This window comes from Nothobranchius furzeri, chromosome 10 (assembly GCF_043380555.1).
Source record: "Nothobranchius furzeri strain GRZ-AD chromosome 10, NfurGRZ-RIMD1, whole genome shotgun sequence".
Taxonomy (NCBI): Eukaryota; Metazoa; Chordata; class Actinopteri; order Cyprinodontiformes; family Nothobranchiidae; genus Nothobranchius; species Nothobranchius furzeri.
In genome coordinates this window covers 44,938,876-44,961,374 of record NC_091750.1, presented here as the reverse complement: position 1 = coordinate 44,961,374, position 22,499 = coordinate 44,938,876, and the positions used below count along the sequence as shown (strand labels likewise).

General features: G+C 43.8%; 1 protein-coding gene across 1 annotated transcript; it reads right to left on the bottom strand.

The window, feature by feature from the left end:
* Positions 1-435: 435 nt before the first annotated feature.
* cfb (complement factor B) lies at positions 436-20,921 on the bottom strand. Its single transcript, XM_054730507.2, has 19 exons — positions 20,845-20,921; positions 20,565-20,623; positions 19,474-19,680; positions 19,184-19,369; positions 18,753-18,929; positions 17,958-18,044; positions 17,630-17,769; positions 8,586-8,730; positions 8,289-8,417; positions 6,530-6,640; positions 6,281-6,415; positions 5,815-5,921; positions 5,243-5,372; positions 2,411-2,549; positions 2,215-2,291; positions 1,320-1,420; positions 1,093-1,222; positions 955-1,004; positions 436-747 (listed from the first exon to the last, which is right to left on the bottom strand). Exons 2-19 carry the CDS (start codon positions 20,614-20,616, stop codon positions 574-576), a joined length of 2,277 nt encoding a protein of 758 aa, XP_054586482.1. The 5' UTR covers positions 20,617-20,623; positions 20,845-20,921; the 3' UTR covers positions 436-573.
* Between the last annotated feature and the right edge of the window lie 1,578 nt (positions 20,922-22,499).

Here is a 22,499-nt window from a genome sequence, read left to right as displayed (position 1 = left end):
GGCTATGGTTGGCACACAATGCCCTGTGATTTATTATCATGTGATTGTTCAGTAAAACAATGTTAATTTTATATTTCCTCATCAGGCTGATGCAGTGACAGTTTGCTCCTGTTGTATTGTTGAGTGTTGTTTTTCTCTTTCTGCAGGTCTAGAAGCAGACTCTTGTTCATCATTGATTGTTTATTTTTGTGGACCCCCCCCCCCCCCCCCTCTTTTGTTTCTTCATTTCTCTTCCACCTCTGTCTTCGTGTCTGGTCAGAATTATAAAGCATTCAAAAACAATAACAATAAAGTTTTAGGTGTCAGGCGTGACATTAAAAGCAGACGCTTTGATGCTCCACCTGACAGTAAATCTGTAAGGCTTGTCACCAGCATTCAGACTTTAATTCTGTTTGCTTCACAGCCAGACAGGACACGAGAAAGAAAAAAAAAGGAAACTTTTTACCATTGTGTTTATTTACAGATTGCAGTGAAACAAAGTCTGTTTGATCATGGGTTGAAAACGTGAACGAGACGAGACAAATCATGAGTTTGAGTCAGAGTATTAGTTTTTAAGAGAGCAAAACAGTGTTTCTATTCATCCAGGAATTTAAGTGATGTGTATTCTTGACTGTCATCTCCAAGGACAGACTTAAAGAAATCCACCATTTTAAACAAATTAATGTGGAAATCTCGGGATTCGTCATTGGACTCAACCAGACCACCCGTGCTACAGAGGTCATGGGTCCCCCAGCTGACCACTCCAATCTGTGGGAAAAAAGTGTATAAAGTAATAGATTTGGTACTTAACCCTTATTTTAACAAATATTTACAATAATTTCTGGGCTGCTTGTTTGCCCATTGAATGCTGGAGATAAGCCCCCCCCCCCCCCCCCCCCCACACACACACACACACACACAAGGATAGCTGGGTTGATAATGGATGGACGGATTTACCATTATTTTGCAACTCACCTGTACAGTGCGAAGCTCATAGTTCTTGAAGACAGCACCTCCAGAATCACCTGTCTCAACAAATCCCCACATACAGGGTTAATAAACAAAACCGAGGTTTATTTGGAAGCATATAGATATAAGATGGGGAGAACACACCTCTACAAGCGATGTGATTTCTCTGTTCAATCCGCCCACCAGTGCACAGGAAGTTATCGGTCACAGCCACCTTTGGATCTTTAGCCGTTATCCCATTTGCATTCAGAGCCTTTTGAATGCATAAGTTCCTCTATGTTGGGCAGTAAAATATTATGAAATATAATTGTAAAAGTGAAACCATAAGCAAGAACCCACATGCAAACACACAGAGAGGAGGTGCATCTCACATTTCCTCCAAGCTTGGCAAAAACATCTTTTTCAGCTACCAAAGAATTCTGTCTGGTCAGAAAACTGAGTCTTTCCAGTTGATCCTTTAAAAGAAGCTGCTCTGTGAAACAAAAGGACAAAACACATTAACTTGATTTGTATTTTATTTTATTCAAATGAGAAGAAATTAAAGCTGATTTGGCAAATCTGTAAAAACAAATTAAACCTTAAAACATCTTTCTAATGTAGTATAGCTATAGATATAATGCAAAGATTTAAAAAAATGAAGTGGTTCTCTCGCATGTAAAAGCCACTGCCAGTAACACGGCTCAGACCAAAAGCAACATTTAGACCATCTGGTTAAAGGTCTCACTGAACCTCCGCACTTTTGCAATCATCTGGGTTCTCCGCACCACTGATGTGAGAGGTTCTCCACTCAATAATATCAGAGAAAGAGAAACAGCCGGCTGCTACCATTTCAATTTTAGGACAAACTACCAGAGTCCCAAAAAGTAAAACACCATTTGAAATCACTGACAACAAAAGACCCATCTAGAAAACGGTGACTGGTGTTTAGCCCTCTCTAGTCTCTGGAAATGCGGGTTCCAAATCCACCAGACGTGGCCTGGGGCTGATAACCAACGGGATGGGTGAGAGCTCTGCGACTGTGTTTGTGTTTTAAGCTAGCTTGTTTTGCAGATTTGGAATTGGAGCTTTAATTGGATGGTTGGAAAACTCTGGATCTATGGAGCTACTCTTGCTTTATTGTTTCAACAAACAGTTAAAGACAGATTAACAACAATCAGTCACATTCAGAAGTGTTATTTTATGATACTTGACATCAATTATACTGTAGAAATAAACAAGCATATTTTCATTCACATTAGTGACGGAGATAACTGGTGGTTACCACACCTTGTTGCTTGCATGTTGATTTCCCGACCAGTTTTAGAGCATCACTTGTTTCCTGGGTGCAAGGTATGCAAATGGGTCTGCAAAATATTCACGTGAAAGAAGAAAACAAGGTTGCTGGATAAGTTGCTAAGTCGAAATATGAATATGATGCTGTTCCCCACACTAACTGCTGCATCTATTAGATGTAGGTTTTTACCTTGCTAAAGGAGAAATCTGTACAGACTCATTCAATCTGATGAGAGCCACATCGTAGTCATAAAACTCTTGAACACCTTCATTTGCTTTTGCCTTGAGGTTATATTTTGGGTGCAATGTGAATTTTCGTACTTTTTTCTCTGTAGAAAGACACAACCAATATGATACATACAGTTCATTATCACACAAGCGTAAGGAACTTTTTTTGTCGTTGTTCATGGATTTAAAACAATCGGGTTTCCCATCATAGATCTTTAACTAACCTCAGTTTGAAAAAGCTGAGCTGAAGCCACAGTAGGGCAAAAACTAAAATAGTTTTATTCCATCTCAGAAAAGTTCCTATCTCAAATATTTCTTAGCATTTTAGATTATTACTATTTGATAGAATAGAATAGAACAGAATAGAATAGAATAGAATAGAATAGAATAGAATAGAATAGAATAGAATAAACTTTATTGATCCCACAGTGGGGAAATTCCCACTGCTTCATAACATCCACAACAACCTCCGCTGTCTTCTGTGCATTTAGCACCAGGTTGTTGTGGCTCCACCAGGACACCAGCTGTTTGACCTCCATTCTGTAGGCAGACTCATCCCTGCCTGAGATGAGTCCGATGATGGTGAGGTTGTCTGCATACTTGGTAAGCTTGGCAGACTTGTGGTTGGAGGTCCAGTCGTTGGTGTGTAGGGAGAAGAGCAAAGGAGAGAGAAGACAAACCTGAGGGGAACCGGTGCTGATGGTCCGCAGGTCAGAGAGATTCTTCCCCAGCCCAACTTGTTACTTCTTGTTTGACAGGATGTCAGTTATCCACCTGCAGATGGGGTCAGGCACGTTCACCTGCGACAGTTTGACTTGGAGGAAGTCTGGGAGAATTGTGTTGAAAGCAGAGCTGAAGTCCACAAACAGGATCCTGGCGTAGGTACCCGGGGGGTCCAGATGCTGCAGGATGAAGTGTAGAGCCCTGTTGATGGCACCGTCAAACCTGTTGGCTCTGTGGGCAAACTGCATGTGGTCCAGGAGGGGAGCTGTGAGGGTCTTGAGGTGGGGGAGAACCAGGCGCTCAAATGACTTTATGACCACAGATGTCAGAGCCACAGCTCTGTATTGAGTCCAATGATCATTGGCTTCTTGGGGACAGGGACTATGGTGGAAGGCTTTCCATGCATTTAGAGTCTTGAATTGCTTCCTCACATCTGCGTGTAGGGTTGTGGTGGAGGAGTGGGATGTGAGGACCTCCTAGGTGGGGGGTGACGAGGTGGATGCTGAGGGTAAATTCCACAGCGATGGTGATGGCTCTGGAGTGGGGGGTGGGTAACCAATGTCTGTTGGGACTGGAGGTGTGTTACCTGCCTGATGGCTCATCAAACTGACAAAAGAAGTTGTTTAGGTTGTGGGCCAAGAGCAGATTATCATAAAGTTTCTGAAACTTTTCCACACAGAGGCCGACTTGTTTTCAGAGATTTGCTGCTGCATTTTGTCGAGATGCTGGTGTTTAGCTTTGACCAATTGTTTGTTGAAGCAGTATTTAGCTGTTCTTGTCTCCACTTTTCAAAGCTTCTCTCTTTTCTAACCAGAGCTGTTTGAGATTTGGGGTAAACCAGGCTTTGTCATTGTTATAACTCACCCTAGTGATGGTATGATGCTGTCCTAGCAGAAGTGGACGTATGAGGTGTCCGTATCTGTGAACTCTTAAACTGTCAGAGGCAGCCCTGATGACATCCCACTCTGTGGTTTCTAAGCATGGGTGGAGCTCATCTACAGCCTCATTGTTCCACTGTTTTGTTGACTTCACAATGGGTTTGGAGAGTTTTGGTCTTTGTTTGTACGTTGAGATCAGATGGATGGTCACGTGATCAGAAAGTCAGAGAGCAGCGTGAGGCACTGCGTGATAGTTATCATGCTGTAAAGCCTAATTTATACTTCTCAGTCTGCGTCGGGACAGATTCTCGCACGCAAAGCCATTTGAGGGCTCTCCAGCAGGCTTGCGAGGACGGACGGAGTCGAGATCTATTTCCTAAACATCTGTCCAACAAGACGGAGAACGCAAGCTTGTGGTTGGTCAGGACGCTGCTGTCATCGACAGTGCCGCCATTGCACCCTCAAAAGCATAAAGAGAGCCGAAGCTATCTAGCGGCAGACATGCGGTAGAAGTTTGAAGAATACCTCGCAGAGAAACTGTATATGAACGTTTAATTCACCCGTGATTGGAGGAGTGAAAAGATGTTTTATTGTGGATGGAAATGATGGGAAATATGGGTTTGGAGGTGGCGAGCGCATGAATAGGTGGGGGAGAATGAGGGGGAAAAATGATCCCAGTTAAAAAGTCTCTTAAATACAAAAAAACACATTAACCATATGGAAAAAGTGCTCCAGAAAAAAGACACATACTTCACCTTTAGTGAAGGGACCACTTGTAAAATCTTGATGGACTATGGCAATGTTCACACCATCAGTCCTGGTGCTCTATTCAAAGTTTTTCAAACATACATTTTTTTGGAGTGGTTGTTCACATTGTAAAGTAAGTGTGACTGCCATTAGACTCCAGTGTGAACAGCTCTGACCCATATGAGCAGAAAGTAGCATGACATTACAGTGGTTTTGAGATGGAAACAATTTGATTAGGTCACCTGCAGACTGGCAGTTAGCATGTTAATCTGATCTACAATAGGTACGTTATTAACTGTGCCTAAAATTTCAACAGAAATTTTGTTCAAAATTTCTAAACTAAATCTTTCTAAATCTATTATGTATACAACTGCTGAGTGGATAATGATAAAATGGCAGCATGTTCTGTTCTAATGAGCTAAGTGAAGACAAGTATCAATTATTACCTTTGAGACCTGATCCCTGAAGTTCAACAACCACATTTTCGGGTTCATCACCAAAAGTGAAGCAGTGAGCAGCGGTCAACACAAAGTCCGGTGACACCAGAGAGCCGAGGCACATCTTTGATTTTAGTCCCTTAAATCGCAAAAGAGAAAACTAACATTACATTAGGTCTACAGATTAACACCCCAATTGTACAGCTTTGCAAATAAAAATAAAATCAACAATACAAAATGCAAATATGCATGCATTACAGCTTCTAGGTTCCTTTTTGTTAATGCTTCTGGTCTTTGGGTTGTGGACTTCTGATCCTGGTTTCACATGTTTCAAGTCTACTGGTTTTCTCAACTCTCCTTGTCTGCTCTGTCTCTCTAACCTGTTACTCGTCTGCTAACCAGAGCTCTGTTTTCAGTTCGTTTTATTAAAATACATTTGAATCTCTCCCTAACTGCTGCCATTACATTAATTCGGGTCCTCTCACATTACATAAATCATAGAACAGAATGTGACGACTCATTAGCTTCAGTACATGTGTTTAAAAAATGAGTTGAGTTAACATAATAAGTAAATTCTTCACCGTGTTTCTGACAAATGCCATCCATGGAAACCTTTTTCGTATGCTGTTTTTGTCCACTGTATTGTATTCTTGGTAAAGACCACACAGACCTACAACTTCACTTTCATCTGCATAAAAATAGAGGAAAGCAAATAATGAATGGAAAAACATTCTGATTATTACACATGCTCAGAAATGAAAACAGTTATTGTTTTATCTCGTGTCTGGAGCTAAACTTTATTTCCCTCCTGAGGCGTTGGTGTTCTGAGCACTTAACATTAAGTTTAATCACACTGCACTGTTTCAGTGAGCCACTTCATCATTTTTCCCTCATTGATGTCAGATCAGCTGATGTTTCTGCCTGCATCCTCAGTACTTTTGGAACTAAATGAACCATGTTGGTCTTCTGGTTATGATCATCATTTATCTTCCATCACTCATGTTTTTATAACACAAACACAAGCAGTGTGCTCTTGCTACAACCTACCAATTATTTTATCAAAGGTCTCTCCCAGCTCTGTGATGTCTTTCATCCTGAAGTAGTGCTTTTCGCCTGTTCCTAAAGTAAGGGGCTGCAGGTCATCGTCAAAGATGTTAGCCCCGATAGCAAAAACATAAATGTCTGCAAACAAGTGTCAGCAAAGAGTTTAGTCAATCTGCATGAGATGAAAAAGCTTTAATGTTTTTGAAGTAATTTTTTTCTGGAAACCCGCGCACACAAAGAAAGAAAACTCACCAAGGAATTCCTCTCTGGATCCAGCCTTTTCGCCCTCTGTGTGATTCATATAAACCATGTCTTTTATTCTCTCCACAGTGGGTTTGGGAGAACCGCCCATGTTATAAGCACCTGGAAATAGATGTTCATTCAGTTGTATGCGCTACATAACAACAATAGCACATAATTCCTCCTATGCAAGAGTCATTGAGAGGTTAGCAGTGATAAATAGAAGGAACATTTATTACTTTGACACTGAACTTCCAGTATTAAAGCAGAAATCCTGAGTTTTCCCCCTTTCAGGAATTATGTTTGCTCCATTAGAGCTTCAGCAGCCCCGAACAATCTTGTGCCTTGCCAATCACAGCGCTTTATTGGTTAGGTGGGCCAATCACAACGCTCTAACGGTATGGTGAGCGGGATGTTCCTGTGACTGAGTCAAACCACCAAGATGGCAGCGACCCATTGAAAATAAAATGTATTATTATTATTATTATTAATGATAATAACAATAATAACAACAATAATAATAATAATTATAATAATAATAACTGCTTTGTCATGAACTTTGGATTATTTAGATTCAGACTTTTCTGTGAGTCAAGGGCAGATAAAGGTGCTTATGTCCTTTATTTAGAATAAGGATGTGTTTGCATCTTCTTTGATGGTTAATGGCAGACTGCCCCATTGACAGACATTCGTTGCGGTGAGTAGGTCACGTTGTTCGTTGTACAAAAAGATGTGGATGCTGGAGACAGTTTGAAAGACAACAGTTTTGCCCCACGACTGAGATCTGTTGTTGTTTTGCGCAGTGTTAATTTTGACAGGAAATTTTAATTTTATTTTAGTCTTAGTTTTTTGGCTAAAAATTAATTTTAATCTTAGTCCAATTTTAGTCATTAGATTTATTTTAGTTTTAGTCCCATTTTAGTCAATGAAAATAACAAGTAATTGTAGTTGGTAAAAATAAGCAATTTTAGTCAACAAAATACATATATTTTTTCTAATGAAGTAATTTCCTACTTTTGTATGGAGCACGGAAAAAACTTTTGCGTCCAGGAAACAGAGAGAACCTCTCAACTAGCAGAAGCTAACCATTAGCATTAGCAACTCGACAAGACGGCAGAACTCCTTCAGGTTTGTGTTATTTGTGGAGATAAAACATCAACGTTGCAAAGCAAACAAAGTCGCTGTTAGAGTTGCATTGCTGTTAGTCCAGTCTATGTGTTAGTCAAGCCAATGTCCAAATATCAGGAAATAAGGCTCCAAATCCTGTAGTCTGAAGCTACTTTCTCCCCTGGCTGCGTTGTCCATGCAAAAACAAGTGCACCACAGTTTTTTCCCCCACAAAAAGTGACTTACAAGGCATTCATTTCTACTATAGACCACTGCAAATGTATTAATAAAATATGTTTAGAACCTCTAAATGGTAAAATACATACCGTATTTATCACCCCATAAAAGATTATCTCTGACAAAATACTTTGGATTTCTGCTTTAAAGCAACTTTGTAAGCTAAACTAATATGGTAACAAAATATAACACTTTCTTATGCCATATATATATAAATAACACAGATTTCATGAAAAGAAAAATCAAGAAATAAAACAAGTAATGTCAGTCACTGCTATACTTTTGAGACAATAGCTCTTTTAAACTTTAACTTGAAACTGTAGCGACAATGCTATTATTAACTTGTGAGTGAACAAGTGGAAAATCCTCCTTGTTTTTGCAGCATCAGAGTCTATGACTGGATGTTGGTAAGAAATGTAAACGTTACCATCCGTAAACATGATCAGCACGTGACGATGCTCCTTAAAACCCTCAGGTCCAGCTTGCTCCTTTATGAAAGACATCCGTTTCTCAAAAGTAACAAAAGCCAGATTTAGATCTGTTCCAGTGTTTTTGTCTTTAAATGAACACACACACACACACACACACACACACACACACACACACACACACACACACACACACACACACACACACACACACACACACACACACACTGGATTAAACACCAACATCCAGCTCTGTCTCTAGAAACAATGACAATGTCTGTGTTTACATGACTTACCGCCTATTTCAAAATTTTCTAAATCCTCTATGACCTTCGTCAGATCAGCTCTCTGGTCAAAGAAGTCATGAATGTTGACAACTTCATAAATTTCAGAGGAGAAGAAGATGATTTCGTAGTTTGGTGACACACTGAATCTGGCAATCTGTGGATATGGATCTCAAGTTAAATGGTAATCTTATTTATTTTGGTGCATCTTTATAAAAAGGCAAACTTGTGAAATAGCAGTAATTATTTTTTGTTATTGCAACACGTTTCACATTAGTTATGGTTTTGTTGAGTAATTGATGCATTTATCAGCAGAACGTTTCCAGAAGTGTGGTCAGGCACCAAGCCAAGAACTCCTGCCAAGAAACATCCGTCAGATTATGATTTGTAATTCATAATGAAATGAACTTCTAAAGGCCTGTTCCTCTGGAGTTGTTTGAAACAATGTGTGTTCACATTATCTGCAGTATGTCAAATGTGTGTCTATGTAAAAACCTAAATATATTGTAGCGGGCCAGGGCTGTTCGGGGTTTGTTCTGTTATTACAGTTATGTGCTTGTTGTCATGTTGTTATGGTGACGGGTGACGCGCTCTCTCGGCGAATGTTTTTCCGGTGAGAGCGCGCCCTTTTTTTTTTGTTGTTGCTGTGGCCGCGCTGAGGAGTTTAAGATTAAACGGGTGCTCCCAAAGAAACCTCTGTCTCCTCCGTGACTGAGCTCACCACATTGGTGTCAGAAGTGGGATACTCACCCTCGCCATAATGGAGAGAGACATTCGGAGGCTGGAGCAAGCTATCGAGGAGAACATTACCTGCCTGGAAAGCTGGCGATTGAAGAGAGAGGATGTGAGCGGCCATGTAAGCTCCCCGATGGGTCCCGATGGCGCGAGCGCACCGAGGCGGCGGCCCGCCGTGACCGACGCTAGGGCAATGCTTGATGGGCTGCCTCCGGCGGCCGACACACCGGGCCCCCAACAGTGAGGAGTGATGCCTGCTACGCCAGCTAAAGTACCGAAGTATAACGGGCCAACCCCGCTAGAGCCCTACCTCTCACAAGTACGGCTAGCCACGAGACATAATGGCTGGAGCGACGGCGAAGCTGCTACACACCTAGCGCTAGCATTGGAAGGAGATGCACTGCAGGTACTCCTCGACCTAGCCGCGTCAGAGCAGCATGAGCTCCGGGCCCTCACCACAGCACTCGAGAGGCGATTTGGGCAGCGGCACTCCACTGATCAGAGCAGGGAGCTGCTGACCAACCGGAGCCATAGGCCGGGGGAGAGCCTGGGCACTTTTGCAGTGGATGTGTTGCTGTATGCTCGTCGTGGCTACCCAGAGTTCCCAGCAGCAGCCCGGGAGGAGCTTAGCCTGCATGCTTTCCTGCGAGGACTTTTCCCAGAGCGACTGCGCCAACACGTCCGCCTGGCCATGCCTCAGACTCTGAGTGAGGCGCTCCTTCAGGCTGAAAGGGCCACGCTGGTGCTCACCTCGCCACCCCACCAGCAGGTGCCCCCCCCCCCCCCCCCCCCCCCCCCCAAGCTACCCTCAAATCTGAGCCGCAGACTGCAATGGGGAGGGGGCGGTCGCAGAGATATGTCAGCTGTGGCCCTCGGTGCCTTGGAGGCGTCCTCGTCGTCCCACTGACCGCTGTTACCGGTGCGATGAGCCTGGCCACGTGGCGCGTGACTGCCCGGCAGACTGCCCGGCACCTGCCCCGACGGTCAGAACTACGGAGACTCTGGGAAACCGGGTGGGAGCGGTGTAGTGAGGGGACCACCGCCCCAGCTTCTTGTCCCCCTCCAAGGACGATGCACGGTGGTGGGCCAGGTTGGGCACCTCAAGGGACTCTACCTGAGCTGCTGCATTGAGGGCCAGCCATGCCGGGCCCTGGTTGACACGGGGTCTACCATCTCCCTGATATGACCTGGCGTGCTCCCTGGAATGTCCAGGTTGTTGGTGAAGGGTTGGACGCCTACCGACACCCAGCTGATGACAGTGACCGGAGAGAGAACTGATATGCGGGGGAAGAAACCGTTGCAGATCCGAGTGAGGGATCTGGAGCTGATTCACGACTTCTGGCCGGCTGACATTCAAGACCAGTGCATCATCGGCCTTGATCTGCTGACCCGCTGGGGGGCCTGCGTCGACACCGCAAAGCGGGCTATCACTCTTGGCACAGAGGCTCTCGCACTCCAGTGCAGGCAAAAGCAGGGAGCGGAGGGGACCAGAGACAGGCGTCAGGCAGCTGCCGCTCAGCAGATTTCGGGTGCCAGTGGTTCCAGGTCATCTCTACTCCCCTCAACCCCGGCCCCTCAGCCCAACAAATCTCCCTTGACCGAGACAACCGAGGCTGTTGGTGACCTGTGGCAGCGCAGCAGCGTAGGTCTCAACGGTGATCAGCGCCAGCAGTTGAGGTGCCTCCTGGATGAGAATGTGGATATCTTTGCCGCCAGTGACAAAGACTGCAGGCAGACAGGGCTGGTCCAGCACACTATCGACACCTGCTCTGCCCAACCCATCCGTCTATGCCTACACCGGCTGCCCCTCTCAAAACGGCAGGTGGCGGAGGAAAAGATCCGTGAGATGGCATTGGCTGGGGTGATCGAGCCGTCCAACAGCCCATGGGCGGCACCTGTGGTCCTTTTGGGAAGAAGGATGGCAGCCCGACGTTCTGCGTGACTTTCGCCGTCTCAACGCAGTCACCAAGAAGGACTCGTACCCGCTTCCGCAGATGACGAGGCCCTAGATTACATCTGCGGCTCCAGCTGGTTCAGCTCCCTCGACCTATGCAGTGGTTACTGGCAGGTGGAGCTAGCCCCTGAAGCAAGGCCTAAGACTGCATTCACCATTGGACAGGGGCTGTGGCAGTTCAGGGTCATGCCCTTTGGGCTCTGCAATGCACCAGCGACGTTTGAGAGGCTGATGGAGAGGGTGCTCGTGAACATCCCTCGTAGCCGCTGTGTTGTGTACCTGTATGACCTGTTGGTACAAGGTGGCGACTTCGACAGTGCACTGTCCCACCTGAGAGAGGTCTTCAGTGCCATCCGTCGAGCCAGGCTGCGGCTCAACCCTGCGAAGTGCCGGCTGTTGATGAGAGACTACGTTCTTAGGCCATGTGATCAGCGCTCAGGGTATCACCACTGATCCCGCTAAGGTGGCGGCGGTCCGGGATTGGCCGACCCCCTCGAACGTCAAAGAACTGCGGAGCTTCCTGGGCCTAGCCTCCTACTACCGTCGGTTCATTAAGGGGTTCGCAACGACAGCCATGCCCCTCCACCGCTTAACCGACAAGGGCCAGCCGTTTGGCTGGAGTGATGCCTGCGCTGCGGCTTTCGCACTGCTGAAGGAGGCCCTCACCAGAGCCCCAGTCCTGGCCTACCCCGACGCCCGGCAACCCTTCATTGTGGACACTGACGCTAGCAATGAAGGAGTCGGGGCGGCCCTTTCTCAGCAGGATGATGCTGGAGAACGAGTGGTGGCATACTTCAGCCGAGCTCTGGGGCGAGCCGAGAGGAACTACTGTGTGACCCGGCGGGAGCTGCTGGCCGTGGTGCAAGCAGTGTAGCACTTCCGGCCATATCTGCACGGCTGCCGGTTCCTCCTGCGCACTGACCATGCATCTCTGACTTGGCTCCTGAACTTCAAACACCCAGAGGGTCAGGTGGCCCGCTGGCTGGAGGTCCTTCAGGGTTACGACTTTGAGATCCAGCATCGGGCAGGTCGACAGCATGGCAACGCTGATGCCCTCTCCAGAAGGCCATGCATGGCCGTCGAGTGCCGCTACTGTCTGCGACAGGAGGAGCGGGTCCAGGAGGCGCTGGGGGTGGCTGCTGCTCAGGCCACAGCCAGCGGAGGGGGATGGCTCCCATTGGCCCCGCAGCAGCTGAAGCGGGAACAGGAGGCCGATACGATGTTGGTGCAGGTGGGGGACTGGCTGGAGGCGGCGCAACGCCCCGACTGGATGGGGGTGTCGGGACAGAAGCCCGAAGTGAAGGCCTACTACTCCCAGTACAACAACCTGGAGACCCACGACGGCCTCCTGTACCGGAGATGGCGGGCCCCCGGGCAGGGCAGAGATCTCCTGCAGCTGTTGGTGCCTCGGTCGCTGCGGTCGCAGGTGCTCGAGCTCGTCCACGGCTCGGTGGAGGCCGGCCACTATGGGAATGCCAAAACCCTCCTCCGTCTCAGAGGACGGTTCTACTGGCCTGGCTGTCAACGGGATGTGGAGCTTCATCTGCACTGTTGTGACACCTGCACGGCACAGAAATGCCCAACTCAACGCTCCACTGCCCCTCTTCAACAGTACCTGGTGGGGCCCCGATGGAGCGAGTGGGAGTGGACGTCCTAGGGCCTTTCCCTGTTACGGAGTCAGGGAACCGGTACGTGTTGGTGGCCATGGATTATTTCACAAAGTGGCCGGAAGTCTACGCTGTGCCGGACCAGAGTGCGTCGACGATTGCGGAGAAGCTGGTGGAGGAGATGTTCACCCGGTTTGGGGTCCCGGCCGAGCTCCACAGCGACCAGGGGCATAACTTCGAAGCTAATCAAACAAAGTGTTAGTCAATAATATAATGTTGACCAATAATGGTTTCCAAACCAAAGAGTTTCTTGCCTTAATTGTGCAAATTTTGATTTAGTATTTCCAGCAGTTTGAAATAACATTGTTATGATTAATATGCTTTAATAAGTAATATGACTTAATCTAACTGCACTAGACATTCTGACTACACGTAATGTACACGCATGACACATTGTTTACTCATCCAATCAGAACCTTCCTTTCTGAAGCATGGCATAGTCTCTGTGGTGTTTATAAATCTGCCAACTTTGATTCGACCTGAAATCAAAACATCCAGATTAATAAAACCAGTCCCCACGCCATCTTAAGTTCAGTTCTCTGAGTTCTCTACAGTTCACTGCAGTTCACCGCATTTTAAGCGAAGTATCAGACCGGCCATCCGGACTTCCTTTTTAAGCAAAGAACCAACAAGATGGATAAAATCTGTTGCATTTTACCAACCAAGGAGCGGTTCCTTTCAGAATAAAAGCTGAACTCACTGACCCAAGGGGGGTCCATCTGATGCTGTGAACCAACTGTTGCTTTTTACCTGGAGACAATCCAAAGACTAGTTTGTCGTACTGCTGACGCTGTTTCACCGGCTCCGGTGCCAAAGGGGGGTCCGAGGACCTGGCAGTCTTGATCTGTACGGAGGTCTCATCTCAAGGGTATGTGTGGAGCGACAATATGGCGTCTCATGTGTTTATGAAACTCCGATCAAACCCTGATCATAGCTAAAAACAAAACTTCACAACATCATTCAGACTTGCTTCTCCGGATACGAGAGTTCTGATTACAACATCACTCACACACACACACCATTCATCTCACATCTCATTGACACCAGATCCATTCATCACTTAGAGTTAAAGTTAGTCTTGTTTAAAATTCTTTAAAATTGTTTAGAAATAAATCTTCTTAAATGTTTTAAATGTGAATCTCTCTTCTCTTGTCTCTCAGTAAATACAAAGTGTTACATAATCCCTGCAATAAAAAGTTCCAGTCTTCTGGTTAAAATAACCCAACGGTCCATAAGATTGATTTCATATTTACTATGGAATCTTACATCTCACGGTCCATTAATTAGATGTAAATTAACTCTTTTACAATATCTTTGATCAAAGTATCAGTTCAGTCTCACCAAGACTGGATCTCATTTTACTTTATATTGGATGGGAAAGAAAATTAGAGGTATCGCACATCACTGACAGACAACAAAAGGCATTTGGGCCTATAAAACTAGTGTTTAACACAGGGGTGGGGATTCAGAGGGAGCTGGGGGTGCAAGCAGTCCCCGGGCCCGGCCTTGGGAAGGGCCTGCTGCTGTAGAGGCAGATGAGAGGGAATGGCGCCTCTAACACTAACCAAGTATGCTGGACAAGACAAGCACTTCCATAGCTTGTGTTCAGAGGAGAATGATTTCCATTCTTCAAAATTCCTTTCATGCATATTTATTTAGGGTTTATGTAGGTTTCCCCAGTCAGGAATGAGTCACAGTTACTAAAAACCGACTGACTTTAGTGGTGTAGTTGGTGTAAATGTTGACTAAAATGTTGAGCTGCATGACAGGCTTTATTTCTACTCTCACGTGTAACTTTATGACCTGCAAATTTACAAGTGGATCTCCGAAATCGTGTTATGGGTAAAACGTCACCAGCCGTCCACCAACATCATCATCACTTGCCAACAGATAGCAAACTAGGTGCCTAATGGAGAAGGAGATATTGATTTGGTCTCAGGGATTATTTCAGTTCCATTTTCAAGCCAGACCGTTTCAGAGAAGCTGATCATCATTACGGGAGTCCGCCCAACCCGTCACTGTTTGTCTCAGCCAGCGGCGGCTCAGCCTTGGCCTCCATGGCCGTAGAAAAGGACTCACTGAACTAAAACACAGAGACAGCTCTATGACAAAATTATTGAAGTCTTCCTATGCAGAGAATAGGATGTTTTTCATCTATAAATAATCAGCAGCTTTGGTGAGTGTTATTAATTTTATTTACACAGTAAACCAGATTAATAAACTCATTTTTACCTGCTGATCATGCGGCTGTAATGTAGAGGTTTGAAACGGGGGGGGGGGGGTCACAATGGTGTTCCCTCTCATTACACAAAATGCCCTTCATAATATTTAATTGTTAACTAGATTAAACAGACATCTATTCTTAATCTCTAAATTACACAGCGTCCTGTCACCCGATCCCTCACCCCCTCCTCTATTGGTGCTCTTCATAAACAATCTGCTGCTGCATGATTATGTTTATGTTTATTCATTTAGCAGACGCTTTTATCCAAAGCGACTTACAATTTATAACCTATAGGGCATGTTGTGATCTGTGGGGGAAACCGGAGAACCCGGAGGAAACCCACGCATGCATGGGGAGAACACGCAACTCCACACAGAAAGGCCGCAGCCGAGCCGAGTTTCGAACCTGCAACCTTCGTGCTGCGAGGCAACAGTGCTAACCACTGTGCCACCATGCATGCATGCACCATGTAATGAAACCCCCCGAAAAATGTATTCCAACAAGCTTCTCTCTTTTTTCATTTGTATAAAACACGACTAGTGAGTCCACATCCAGACAGAATCCTCTCCTCTGTCTCATGATCTGCAGCAGCTGGGATGTTTACCACAAAGGATTTTGTTAGATTGCTTTTTCAACGTGCCCACTTTGAAATCAAGCACACTCCTCTTGTTTTGACGTCGTCTTTTTGTGCTTGCTCGTATTTCCATTTTGGTGCCATTTATCCAGCTTCATGGATACCTGCCTGTCGGGGCCTTTAACCACTCAGATGCTGGTGCTATCAGTCGGTAACAAGCACGGTGTCGGATAACTTGTCTCTTTTTACCCCTCCTGTGCCTGGTTTGAAGGTGCTGTATGCGCAGCACGCCTCATCGCAGCGATGCACCTTGTGCGCAGATAATGGCCCCTCATGGAGCGCGAGTCCGGCATATCAGGAGGGGCAGCGCTGGGTGGATGTGGATGGCTGATGTTTGAGGACGGACAGATATATCAGAAATCTCTGAGTTTTCGACTAATACATGACTGGAAAACCCCAAAATTAGATGTGGCCATACCGGTCCACTGGGTGGGAGGCTGGACGTTCCTGCAGCCTGGGGTGGGGGGAAGGCCAGCACCAGCTTCACCAGAAATCACAGCAGGCCAGTCCGCCACTCTTGTAACATCACATTAGGTCTGTAAACTGGCACTGAAGGCCCAGGAACCAACTGCATAGGCTGCCACTGCTGAAATCGTGCTATCATGACCTTTCTTACTTGGGTTTTGAGGGCCCGGACATTTACTCCACCCCCGGCTCGGCTCTGATTTGTTCCGCTAGTGGTTTAGCAATGTCTTGTTTCCTCCGGCATTGTGGGTTTTCGTTTCCGGCAGAAGCATTTCAGGGAAGACACCCGAGGGTAGTGAGTGTTTTGTGACTGTGTTTGTGTTCAAAACCTAGCTTGTTTCTTGTTCTTTACAACAGCTTTAATAGTTTTGTGGTGTGGGTAATGGGAGGTCTCTATCTGCTTTATGGAAACAGCTGTTAATTGTAACAGTAGCTCATCAAACCTGCAACTCTCTGGTCATGGGCCAGCCGGGCACTTCTCTGTCACTGTCCGTGAACATCGGCGAGGCCTACACTCACCGAAGGGAGCTGAACGGAGCTACAAAATCCAACTGATGGTGTGACCTGGCTCTTTTACTGCTGGAGGTATAAGTAACAATAATTTTTCTCCCATAGTGTTGATCTTTTGGTGCGTTCGATTTACCTCTGAAGTTAGAACTCGGAAAGTGGGAATGACGTCACGCTCGAGTTAACCGCGTTCTGGTTACTGTGGTCAGAGAAGTCAGGATTCCAATATGGTGACGCCCTTGAAAACTGCTGTTTTGTTAGCTCTCAACAAACACAGATGACTAATTAGCACATGTAAAGCTCTTCTTCAAAAATGTTTCAAGAGAGAAGCTTTTAGTTGAAAGCACTACATGTAACATTGATTTTGAACACATCCTTATAAATGCATCTTGTAAAATAAACACATTCCAACCAAAACTTACTGTTGTTGATATGGAGTGCTGCCATTTTGTGTGTTGACGTCGGAGTTCTGAAATTCTTTCTGACTTGTTTCCGACTGGGAGGTCCGACTTGGAGTTTCATTACATTTTTCCTACTTGGAAGATGGGATTTTCGAATTCCGAGGACAAATTAAATGCATAATTTGGTATCAGTTGGCTTGTGTTAACGTTAGCTCTTTGTTAGCGTTAGCCAGTGGGCTGCTGCAGGTTGGAAACTTGTTGTTATTTTAAATAAGAGTTACAACAATATCTAATGAACCCTAGAACTAAGGACTGACTTTTGAATTGAGATGAATTGAACTGAATGACACACCTATTATTTTACAAATTGTGAGGAGAAACACAAACAACAGGTCAGCCTTTTGCAAACAAACAAATTATAAATGCAACATCCTCCAGGAGCCCCAGTCTTTTAGTGTATTTTTAGTACCTTCTTGATGAGCGTTATGACGGCATTTCTGGCTTTATCAAACTGATTCTGGTCAATGCTCTCAGAAATGTCCACAGCAATGTAGATATTGAGCGTCCCTTCTTTGGAAATCCTAATCGTTCTCCCGCCTTGCGTATCATCTGAATCACAACGAACATGATTATTGTGCAAAATGGATTAAACACATTTCATAATTTTTTTTTGCTATCTATAAAGATCTAACCAGAGCTAAATTGTCTAAATGTTATCCTGTATTTGTTTTGTTTGCTAGGGTCAGGGTGAATGTTATCATATAGTCGTGATAATCACATTAGGAGCAGAAACTTACTCAGAGACTCCATAGTAGTGAGGCTGTCTTTGATTGCACTTCCAAATGCTTCTGATACCTCTTGTGGAGTATCATAGGTGTATTTGACTGCAACAAACAGTGGTCAAAAACTCAGCATTTATTATGACATTTAGTCATTTTCACCCCGTTTTTAAGGAAATGACATCTCATGACCGAATATTTAAACATAAATCAAATATTTATGTCAAATATTCATAATTTTGTTTCAATAAATCTTATAATTTAAAGACATTTAATATTACATCTAAGTGTTGAAATACAAACAGAAATGCACCTTTAAACTAAATTTTTGTTCAAATTCAAACACTGAAATAAAAAAAAGGACGTAACTCATCAAAATTAAAGCAGGATAAGTGAGGCCCGGAAATGCCTAAAACACAGGCCTGGTCTGTATTTTACCCTCACTTTTATAAACCATCCGTGGCTGAACAGACTCACAATCTCACCATCAACGTGAGTCTGAGGTTCTCTTTACTGTTTAGGCTATATCTGTTTTACTGAATTAGTATTTTAGCCAAAAGTTTACTTCAAAGATTCCACATTTGTTAAAATTTTATTAAATAAATGTTTATTAGATAAATAAATATTTAGAAATGTTTACTTCAAAGATTCCACATTTGTTAAAATATTATTAAATAAATGTTTATTAGATAAATAAATATTTAGAAATAAATGCAATTTTTTTACTTATTTAATTTGAAAATTAATCTGAAAATTTACATTCAGCTCCCCATACAGTTCGTAACCAAATGAAAATCTACATGTCTGACTTACAGTAGCATTCCGGCTCTTTGCCCGTCCACTGGCCGTTCTCCTGACACACTCTTTCACTGGAGCCAACCAGGAACATCTTGCCATTACAGGCATATTTCACTTTGTCATCAATACCAAACATGCTTCCCAATCTTGAGGCCCCAGGTGGAATCCCTGGATCAGGACAAGCTTCTCCAGCTGCAGCAGAAAAATAAAATACACCATTAGTCAAAAAAGTCATTGTTTTACTTTCTAAAACCCTGGCAGAAGGAAATGAGGATGATTCTTTCAATAAATTTATTAATTTTAAGAAGATTGCATCAATGAAATTAAAGAAATCATGGAAACAACTTTGTTTACCATACAATTTTCATATTTTATGTGTTCATTTGAAATATCGGTTTGGAAAAGGCTGAATAAAGACACTGAAACAAACCCAAATCTTTCCTTACAGTCACGGCTGCAGATGGGAGTGGAGCCGTTCCACTTCCCGTTTGGTAAACAGATCCGGCTGGATGAACCTCGCATCGTGTATCCAGAGTAACACTCGTATGTGGTTTCATCTCCCACAAAGTAATTTTCCTGAGCAGGGGAAACGTTTCCGTTTTCTAGAACAAATGGATCTGGGCACGTCACACCTGGAAACACAACAAAAGGATCAGAATTAGAGCAGACAGGATCCGCTTTATTGGTTCTCTGGCTATTAGTTACTCTTCAATTGGAAAACAATATTTTTTCTCACGTTTGCACATCTGTGCTGGCCTTTTTTTGGGTAGAGGTCCCCAGGATCCATTAGCCTGACACAGCCGGGTCAAGGTGGGGTATGGATATTGTCCTTCAGGGCAGTGATAGACCAGCAGGCTACCTTTCTCCAGGTTCTTGGTCAGTGTATAACTCCCACCTATGATGTCAATGCTTGTCTGGGTGCAATCACACTGCACCTCAACCACTGTAAAGATCACAGATCTAATTTTAGTGAATGCAATACATGTATCATATCTGATCTGCTATTTCTTTAACAGGATGAATATTTTCCTCCCAAATCTGCTTTATTGAGTCCTGTACACCTATCATGTCTCCTGATGGAGGCTCTAAGGAAACGGAAAGTGCCCACTTTAGGTACTTTATTTGTTGTTTTACCTCATAATTACATTACACACAGTTACCGTAGTTATGATTAATATGTTAACATCAGCCAATTCCATGGTTGTTTTTTAACAAAATGATTGTATAACCATTTGTCATCATATAAAATGTACAAATTGTTAAGTTAAAAAATTTCCAAACTTCAAAGCAGAACAAGACACCACTTTTAGATAAATTATCTATCTTTCTTTGGAATAAAGTTAGCTTTTCACAGGTTTGTAATTTTGGGTGGAACAAAAAAAGGAAATCATACAGTCACCCTTTCTCCTGATTTAGCACAATTTGATTAGCCTGATTAATTAATTTACTATTCAGCTGACTGACATAAGTCATGTAAAACACTGTCATTGTGTCTAAAGACAGAGCTGGATGTTGGTGTTTAAGATTGTGTGTGTGTGTGTGTGTGTGTGTGTGTGTGTGTGTGTGTGTGTGTGTGTGTGTGTGTGTGTGTGTGTTATAAAAAAATAAAAGATTTGAATTTTATCTACTTTTACTTTTTTAATGTGCATTTAAACATTAAGATTATTTACACTTTCTGATAAAAATTAAAAATCTTAACATTTCCAAATTGTTTGCTCACAGATTTATTCACATGTAAACGTGTTCAAACAAAATAAACACAAGGATATTCTTATGAATTTCAATTTTAGATTTAGAGTTGTCTTGTTAAGAAGTTAAGTTTCTCACCCAAACAGAGAAGACATAGGAGAGCAGCAAACCTGTCCGCAGATGTCCTCATGTTTAACCTAAAAGAGGAAACAGTATAAAAATGAGACGAAACTGTGCGGGCAGGAACTTTATGTAAGAGAGGGACAGTGATGTCCAGAGAGGAGGCCAGGACAAAGATTATTCTGTTATTTATTAACTTTGTAACCAGTAGAGGGAATCAATAGATGTGTCTCAAAAAAGTCTAATTGGAAGGGACCTGATTACAACTTTTGCCTGAAGATGAAAAAAATGGACCTACCAAGCACAACGACTGGAACAAAAGTTTGAATTTAAGGATTTCCACGTTTGTCCGGGTTTAATTCTGTGCCTACTGACTTAAGGCCAAAGGCTCTTTAAAATATCTGGGGTTTTCCTCTGTGTGCTCATACAGTCACATTGGAAACAAAAAACACAGTCATTGTGAAATAAAGACAAACACTGACTTCACTTCCCAAAAACGAGTCACATTTGTGTGACGGTGTGTTAGAGCCACTGAGAAGGAAAAGAACACTAAAAGTCCAGATTAAAGCTGAAATGTTGAAATGAAAAGAAAAACAGAAAGAGAAAGATTGTGCATCAGATTCAGAATCAGCTTTATTGTCAGAGCACCAGCATCCTGGAGCATAGAAATTTGTCTCTGCAGCACAGCCCGACCAAGGTTAACACACAACATGTAGACAAAAGCAGAGACAGGCAGGCCGCGAGGGCAACCCGATGGGGCAACCATACCAGCCGCTAATTTTCAGTACGATGGAAAAGGGTAATGGGGGGGGGGGGGGGGTTCAAACTGCTGGAAATACTAAATCAAAATTTGCACAATTAAGGCAAGAAACTCTTAGGTTTGGAAACCATTGTTTATACTGCGCTGTTCACTTATATGACCTAACTTTTAATCTGAAGGAACAAAGGAAGTTCATTGAGTTCTGCTGTGGTCACTGCTACAGAGGTAGCTGTAAAACTGTATTTTATTCTCAATAAATTAGATTTCTTGTTGTTGTAGTTGTTTGTTATTTACCTTCTAAAAGCCCTCGGAACCCTTGATTTGGACAATATAAACAGAAGAGAGTGGAGTTTGAAGCATAATAAAGTTCACGTCCATTACCTCTGTAGCGTAAGAAACAGTAAATTAAAGGATAAATTTCTCGTATTTGATATAGTGCCTTTTAGAGTTCTGGAACCCCCCCAAGGTGCTTTACAACACAATCAGTCATTCACACACTGGTGGGGATGAGCTACGATGTAGCCACAGCTACCCTGGGGAGCACTGACAGAGGTATGGTTGCAAAGCACTGGCGCCACCGGTCCCTCCGACCACCATCAGCAGGCAAGGGGGATTAAGCGTCTTGCTCAAGGACACAATGACAGTGACAAACTGAGCGGGGCTCGAACCTGCAATCTTCCGATTACGGGGCGGGTACTTAACTCCTGTGCCAATGTCAGAGGTCACCAAACACGGAAGTGTCCTGGCTTATCTGCCCGGAATACGATGTCATTTCATACCATAACAAATATCCTGTTTACTCCCCTCTAGCTCCGCCATCTGGAGACGCTGTCATAACAATATCTCCCCTGCTTCATTGCCTGCAGAAGCACAAGGTCCCTCACAAGACATGACTTGTGCCTTTAATAAAGAATCTCATTTGGTCTCATAAATATTTTCCTAAGTTTACAAGTTATTAACAATAATGTTGTGTTTTATCCACAATGACTGTTTTACCTAAAGAGATTTAATATTGCCTTGACTGCTTTCTAGTAATGAATGAATCAACATGAATGTTTATTTTTGAAATGTCGTATTTCTGATCTTAAATAAACCAAACAAGACTACTTGATGATTTAATAGTGATCTATTATCAGCTATGTCACATATTAATATCAGTATTAACAAATGACTGTTTAATCTATTTATTTCAC